At 46.6% G+C, this 8,405-nt stretch overlaps 1 protein-coding gene across 1 annotated transcript in view; it reads right to left on the minus strand.

Annotated features, from left to right (window-relative positions):
• The window catches only part of FRMD4B (FERM domain containing 4B), an 81,946-nt gene that overhangs the window by 35,693 nt on the left and 37,848 nt on the right, over positions 1-8,405 (minus strand). The window contains exons 6-7 of the mRNA XM_009083455.1: positions 6,230-6,286; positions 5,040-5,062 (exon numbers count right to left, since the gene is read on the minus strand). Coding sequence (XP_009081703.1) covers positions 5,040-5,062; positions 6,230-6,286 — 80 coding nt within the window. The remainder of the gene's footprint in view (positions 1-5,039; positions 5,063-6,229; positions 6,287-8,405) is intronic.

Raw genomic sequence — 8,405 nt, forward strand, 5'->3', positions numbered from 1 at the left:
AATCCCATGGTGATCCACCATCTCTTTTATATACAGGTGTAAGGAAATCCTCAGGGGCTTAAAGAGGCATCCAGACTGGGCTTGGCTCTTTGGCCTTCACAGGACACCAGCATGGGTGTCCCCTTGTGACTCAGCCCCAATCCCAATGGCCCTGGAAAAGAACTTCCAGTAAACGGTTCACAACAGGTCTCCTTCCCCAATAGAGCAGCCTAAAGGAGCAGGAGGGTTTGGGGACCCAACACCCACACAGTTCCCATTTCAGGGCCGTCCTTAGGTCAGCTCTAGCCTGGGCCTGCAGCCTGAGCACCCATGAGAAGGGCTCCATTCCTCTCACACAGACCTACCTGGAGCCCTGAGACCTCTCCAGGATGCCAACCTGAGACAGAGGAGTAAGAATGACTGGGAGATTGGGTCCAAACTTGTGTTCCTGCTCCAAACCCACTCCTGGACATGACCACACCTGGAGTTTTGGTTACATGAACCTGGTGAGATTTCCAAAAACAGGCTGGACAAGCTGCCTCCAATAATCTCAGGTGTGTCCTGTTCCTGAAGGTACCTTAATCTTGGGGTTAGCAGTACCCTGAGCAGGTGCTTTGCTATTGGACAATTATTAACTTCTTTCCAGCAGGTATTTTCTAGCACTGCCCACATTCTCTTCTACCAAGAGATTTTTCCAGTTTGGCATAAGAGTCAACTTTCCAAGCAAAGACTACCCAAAAACCTAATAGTGAGCACTCACTTAATTAGGAGCAAACTGTTAAGACCAGTTGTCTGCACCTAGACCAAACACTTCATTTCACCTCAGTAGAGTTTTTTTAATCCAGGAGTTTCACAACCAATTACTCCATAGCCTCAGTTGCAGGGCTATCTCTCCCACAACCCTTTTCCTTTTACAAACTGCCTTTATCACCCACAGAATGATAAACCTCGGTGCCTCACACATGTCAGCTATCAGGAATTCATTATTTTGTCTGTGTTATGTTATACCAGTCGGGAGTTATCTTTGCAGCCCACAGGCCAGAATCAAAATCCAATGTGTCAGCTATTTAAAGAAAATACAAACCCTCCTCCAGCAATTTAATTAACTTTCAGGGAACATGGCTAGGTGTCAGTCCTGGAAATGGCACTGGGGAAAATACGGTCCAAGATCATTAGTCAGAAAAGAACCTTTTTTTTTTTTAAGTTACTTTCCTTATATAGTCCCTGTAGGTTTTTTTTAAAGTTACTTTCCTTATATAGTCCCTGTAGCTAATTTGATTTTAATAAAAACCTTTCCAATGCTAGGACAGCATTTAAGCCTTCTTAAGTAACTTAAGACTTAAGTTACAAACTATCCCTTTCATCAAGCTACAAAGAAAAATAATGCTATAGAATATTGTACAGCTTTCTGAGGGCAGATGCTTAATCTGTAAACTAAATACACCTAAATCATTTATTTCCCAAGGAGGCCAGACTTTATATGCTGCAGATTTACATGATGAATAATTAAAAGATTGCCAAGACATTAGGTTTCTTTAAAACTTAAAAAAAAAATTCTAAAATAAACAGAACATGGACCTTTTTTCCCCAAACTGAGCCACGCCAGAAGCTGTAACTTGAATCACATTCCCTTTTCAAAACCCTTGCATAGAGTTTAAAAAACAAGATTTTGTAAAACCAGGTTTGTTTCATTTGCAAATAGGAGAGTGGAGGATTGCAATTAATTCACGCAGAGTTTCAAAACTCCAATCAATGACTAATACTTGTTCAGGGTTCTTATTGCAGGAGCTGGAGAAAACCTGCTGGGAACTCAGCTTCAACTGAGGAGCAGTCAACTGGAAGCCAAAGATGAGTTGTGAAAAGCAAACACAAGCAAAGTGTTACAACCTTCCTCTTGAGTAAAGCGTGCCCAGCATTGCTCAGGAAGGCGGAGGGACAGGGATCTGGAGCATCCCAGTCTTGCTGGGAACAGCAGAGCTGAAGGATGTTCTGGAGGAACTGCTCTGTCCCTAGCAGCCCTGACACTGTCCCATGTAAGGGGGAGAGGAATGGATCACTGAGCACCCCTGGGACATGCTCTTCATCACATGCAATGTGGGATTATCTTGGCTGGGATCACCAGTTGGGTAAACAGGAAAAGGAAATGGGTGCATGGTGAGCTACACTGACCATGGTCCACTGCCACTTTTGTTCCTCATTCCTCCTAAGTCCTGAAGCCAGTTTAGACTTCCTTTGAGAAGCCAGAGTTGTCCAAACCAGTCACATGTGCACGGACTTGCTGTGGACACAATTCTAAAGCGTGTACTTAAGTTTTATTATGATGTCTTAAAACCCAGGGACCTCTCAAAGTGGGACTTGCATGGTTAGCTTTACATTAAAAGCCTCTCTCCAAATTATAAACCACAAACTAGATAATCTTTAAGGTCCAACCCAAACCATTCTATGATTCTGTGAAACACCTGTCTTAACAGCCCAACTGTCCCAGGGTCCTGCTGCAAACCACCTGCAAGGGCCAAACCCCTAAGATCCTGATATTTCCATGCTGTCAGTGCAACCAGACTGCAGAGCCCCTCCAGACTGACATTTATAGTGTAAAAACCAAAAGCTTTTACTTTCTCCAAGCACCCACGTGTCATGGTTGCTCTCTGAAAATAAACAGATTTCCAAGGAATGTGCTCACCCACTCAGCCCTGGGCAGGGGAGAGTGTTTCTCAGGAGGTTGCTGCTCCCTGACATCAGGATGTTATCTGAGAATTTGAGCAGTGGATTGGGAAAGGGGTTTCTGCAGAACTGCAGGAGGCTGATGTGTCTGGACCCTGGTAGTGAGCTGCCTGTTCCCAGCTGAAGTTACTGAGAATGCCACACGGTGACCCAACTGTGGAATGTGTCCTCATAGAAGAGCTTCCCATGGGATGTGTGAATAATCAGCCAGGCAAAGATCCCCAGTGCTGCCTGGACTGGCCCAATCTTCACTTCCAGAATGCTAATCTCCAGGACTTCAGGCAATTCCTGTATTTACCCACGTTCATTCAGCTCTAATCCAACATGCAAAAAAAAAAAAATTAACCTGCGTGTATTCACGTAAGCAGAAATGGTGCAAGAGCCACATTCCAGAAGGTGATTCAAAGCAGAATGGCCAAATGACAGTGAACAGGGAACATGCCAAACTCAAGGAACTGCAAAGGGAGGCAAGTCACACCACATGGGAGCACAACTGCAAGGACAGAGTGTTTGCACCACAGTGAGTTGAGCACTGGAGGCCAGGCCTGCGGTATCATCGTTAAGATATGCTGGTAATTAAGCTAGTGCTTTATCAGCACTGGCCCAAAGGACCACTTGTGATATGTGACATGAAATTCCTTCATTTCTGCTGTGCTTACTGGGCCTGGGACAGCTGGCCATGCTCATTCGCTACAGGAGCATAACATATGTTCTGTTTAACAATTGCTGCAGCTATTTTCATGCAACTCTTAGGGGAAGAGTTGCACTTGGAAATCACTCCCAGAGCAGAGTGTTCTTCCCCTCCAATTTTCTTTAAATACTTCTGAAGGTAACCACAGCCAATCCACTCCTTGCAATGTGTCCAGGGAAGCATGGAAAACAACCACAGATGCACTTCGTGGGCACTTGAAGCCATACTTACAAACCTATTTATGGCAAATGATAAGGAGTCACTGTTCAGATTAAACCACATAAGGGAGATTTTCACCACAAAAGTAGTTTTTAACCTTAGCCTCTTTTCTTGAGAATCCAGAGCACGTGCCACCAGTTGATACAGCTTAACAAGTTACTGCTTGTTGAGTCAGTGGTGGTTTTTTGGTTGTCTGTGCCTAAACTGAGCTAAGCTTAGGGTGTCCTTGTCAGATCAGGCAAGATGAGGGGTCTCTCTAGAGAAAAACACAGCATGCTGCAGGTCACAAAGCACATCTACAGCCTGAACAGGAACAGAAGCTAGCCCACAAAGCTGATCTTAGTCACAGGGACACCTTTTCCTGCCTGAAGGTGTGACAGCACTCCAGCCAGAAGGAGGAGGAGGTTTGATGGACTTTGCAGAGCGTGTCCTTCAGCAGAGAAGGGACTGGTCTTTGGAGAGAAGGAGCCTCCTAAGGCCAGCAGCACTGGCACTTAGGTGACAACTGTGCACTGAGGGGAAAGCAGAGTATGTCACTTTGGCAGTCAGCTGTGACTTGCTCCCTGCATTTGAGCAGACAGCTCAGCTCTTTACCACATGCTTTCAACCCATGGCTCTCCAAAGCTGTTGTAGTTAAAGTGTAAAACACACCTCTCTCCCCATATGGAAACTCAGCAATTAGTAAAATATTAACACGACCAAAGCCAACCTTCTGAACCTCTATTTGCTTATTGAGCTGTTTCTAATGGAAGGTCTTTTCCCCTGTCTCCAACAGGTCCAAGTGTGACCTTCACCTCCTCCCCACAGCCCATTACCACAATCAGTGCAGGGTAAGAAGCACCTCCAAGGAGAAGCCCAATCTGATGATGCAGCTTTAGAAAGCTCAAAGTCAGGAACAGGGTCACACATCAGCCACAACACAACTGTTGGGTCAAGTGTGGTGAGGGAGAGGCCCCGGGGCAGCTGCAGGAGAACACAGCTCATTGATCCCGGTGCTGGCAGCTGCCAGGCCCCACGTCTCTGCACGTGCTGCCACAGCATGGGCAGGGCTGTGGGCAAGGTCACCCAGACAGACCCAAAGTGCAGTTTTGCAAAAGCACAGGCAAAAGTTCACCTTGCAGAAGTTATACAAAGCACAAGCTTTCCAGTAGGGAAGAGTAGGAGTTTTCCCCCTGCCCCACTTCAGCACCCACGTTTAGGGAGGGGAGCAAAGTGGGATGGTCTGGAACACTGTTTTGACTCAGAGCTTGCTCACAAAAGGCATTACTCACCCTGCAGGCTCAGATTTTATCCAGCCCAGCAGCACATTTCACTTTCTTCAGGCTCTCAGCTAGACTTTACCCCCATTTGTGATTGTTTGCAATACAATGCCAACACAGAAAAACACATCCATCAAGCACAACAGTATTAGAAAGGAAAATGTTATTACCTGGAATAGTCCCCTTTAGCTTCCTACAATTGAAAAACAGTGACAGAATTAAAACACGATCTCTTCACAAAAGCCCTCGATTTTCCCAGCATTGTTCACTTCCCCACTCCCACAGCTCTGTGGCCAGATCCTGACCCCCAGCACACTCCCAGCAAAACACAGAGCCTGCTTGCATGTGTTCAACAGCTGAACTTGGCCCTTTATGCTTCCAGCTGTAGATAATCCACCTACAGCATAAATAAAACTGCTTCCAAAACGGGGATGAATTTCACATTGCAAAGCAAATGTCGCTTTTACTGCACAAGAAGTGAAATACAATTCTCTCCCTGGCCGACCACATCCAGCCAAAGGTCGGTTGTGCAGGCAGGTCACCAGTTGGGAGGAATTGTGCTCACTCGAGATGAAAACAACCTTTCAGGCAGATCGAGCTGCTGCTGCTTTGCTGGGGCACTTTGTCAATGAGAATGCAACGGAGGAAACCCCCCCAATATTTGAAAGGCAGAACTTGATTTCATAGAAAGCTGCGAAGAACCAGAGTTTAAACACAACGAAATTTGATGAATGAGAGGGAAAACTGACACACTATATTTCAACATAACAGAGGTATCAAAACCATATGCTCTGACAGGAAGATTCACAGGCATAATGCAGCAGATTTAGCTACAATGTTTACTCTTTTCTTCCCAGATCTCTGGAATGTATTTAAATTAACCTAAGTGATACATTGAAACCTGCCCAAATAAATGACTTCCCTTTGATGAGCTTTTCCTCTTTCAATTTCAAACTCCTCAACTAAATATTTACCTCTCTCGCCTATGAGAAAAACAACTCCCATAGATTTCAGCTTTCCCCCTCCAACCGCAGAGATTATAAACAACACTGTGGGGTCTTCTCTGTAGAGAGAAGGGGGGAAAAAAAAACCTAGCAATGCAGATTGAGCTGAGCAATCCACAGCTTGAGGGAGCGATCCGAGCGGGCAGAGACTCTTACCTGCAGCACCAGGGCGGCTAACTTGAAGACTGTCTCGCTGTCCACTTCGATCTGCCCCTGTGCCGGGAGAAAGCGGATAGTGAGCCGGGAGGGAAGCAGGGGGAGGGATGCAGGGGGAGGGATGCAGGGACCTAGCAATGCAGATTGAGCTGAGCAATCCACAGCTTGAGGGAGCGATCCGAGCGGGCAGAGACTCTTACCTGCAGCACCAGGGCGGCTAACTTGAAGACTGTCTCGCTGTCCACTTCGATCTGCCCCTGTGCCGGGAGAAAGCGGATAGTGAGCCGGGAGGGAAGCAGGGGGAGGGATGCAGGGGGAGGGATGCAGGGAGGAGGGATGCAGGGAGGGGAGGTGCAGGGGGATGCAGGGGGAGGGAAGGGGCATCCTACAGGGAGGCGGTGCCGGCACTCGGTGCCAGAGCTCCGGCACAGCCCGTCCCTTCCCTACCCACCCCCGAGCTCTGCCCTCCGCGGCTTTTCTTCCCAAATCTTACTTTTGTAGCGTTTTACTGAACGCTGCTCCGTGTTACTGCTGCTGAGCTCGGCAGCGACCCGGTCCTGCACACTCACACCCCATGCGCCAAGCAGCAACCAAGGTATTTTAACGATTCGGAGCACATCCCCTCCCCGGGGCAAAGCTCCCAGGGTTTTGGTTGAAAGGGACATTAAAGATCGTCTAGTTTCAACCCTCCAGCCATGGGCAGGGACACCTTCCACTCAAGCACCATCCAACCTGGCCTTGAGCACTTGCAGGGATGGGGCATGGGCACACATGAGCTTGTTGGTATTTGGCAAGATCTAAACTCCCAACTTGATCTGGAAAAAGTGTTTCCCAGCTCAATGCTCTTCAAAGCATAGGTAGCTGGGATTGGGTGTAGCACAGCTATCCAGTATGATAGCCATGTACCAGCTAAGAAAAAAAACAAGAAACTGCATCCCTTTCTTGCCTATAGTTTTAGGACAATTCATTCTTTGTTGTGATGGTGGTGCACAGTCCCCTGATTCTAAACAAGTGATACTAATTAATCACTAGGATAGCAAAACTGAGCATCCTTTGCTCCACTCAGTCTGGATCCTACAACCTTCAGTTCTTCCAAGTCCACTGGAGTTGGAGTAGAGCAATATTCAGAAAAAGAAATGCATGTATCCACATGCTGGAAATCTCCTGTGCCTTGACCCCACTCCAAAACCGTTCCTGTCCTGACAGGAATATGCATTCAGTGACTCCAGAGGTGCCAAAGCATCTACTCCAAAACCATTCCTGTCCTGACAGGAATATGCACTCAGTGACTCCAGAGGTGCCAAAGCATCAAAATTACACAAGGATCCTCTTTTTCCTGCTTGCAAGCTGAAGTGCAAGCTTTCAAAGTTAGTTTCTTACTTACTAGCAGAAAGCCTGGTGTTGGTTCTACACTGGGACCAGCAGTAATACTGGAAGAGCAAGAGATGCACTGACAACTTGAGTTGTCAAAGCCAGTCCTTAGACCTTCTGCAAACTGTGTGTAAAGCACAAAACTGAGCCCATGAACCAGCCCACAAACACAGATTTTTCTCATCATCCTTCTGCAAGTGAAGGTAGTAGACATGATGCATATCTCCTGCCACCGAGAACCCAACACATCCTTTGTCCCCAGAATCTCTTGGCTGAATGAAGAGACAAAACAGACCCAAAGCTGAAGTAATGTCAAAACCAGGGGAGCAGAAAGATCTACAGAATTGCATACAGATACAGGGAAATGACATCTCAAAATATATTAGGGCACATCTGGAGCTGAGCTAATTTACCACAGCTGCAGGTCTGGCCCATAGAGACTAAATTTGAAAGTGAACAAACAAATAATTCAATTTTCATGGAAAGGAAGGGGTTTTGCCAGCTTTGTAAATAAAACATTCCAGCAGTAGTGCTCCCCCAGGCTGCTCCAACAGGCAGACCAAGAGGAATTTCCCCTTCCCAACAGGTGTGGCAACAGCTATGCAGAAGTAGTCTCCAAAGCATTCCCAGACACATTTTATTAGAAGAAGAGGAGGAGCACATCAGAAGTTAACAGGGAAAAAAAAATAGCTTGAAGTTCATCCTTCCTTCAGATCTCTTTCATGTTGATGCTTAAGGAAAAAGGGAAAATTGCAGCCCAGAAACTCTTCACATAAGTGCAATTTTAAGGCACTTTGTTACTTCCAGGTCTGTATCAGGTTAGTCTTTGTCATGCATATCTGAGCTGGCTTTTTTAAAGCTTAAATTGCATCTGCTCAAACAGCCTCTGAGGCCAACTGTGGCAGTGGGAGGATTACAGGAGATCAGATCATCCCAGCTCCTGCACTAGCAGTCAGGGAACTCAGACATGAGAAAATGCCATCACAGAGAAGCCCAGCTCAGCAG

The sequence above is a fragment of the Acanthisitta chloris genome, unplaced genomic scaffold (genome assembly GCF_000695815.1).
Source record: "Acanthisitta chloris isolate BGI_N310 unplaced genomic scaffold, ASM69581v1 scaffold8141, whole genome shotgun sequence".
Classification (NCBI taxonomy): Eukaryota; Metazoa; Chordata; class Aves; order Passeriformes; family Acanthisittidae; genus Acanthisitta; species Acanthisitta chloris.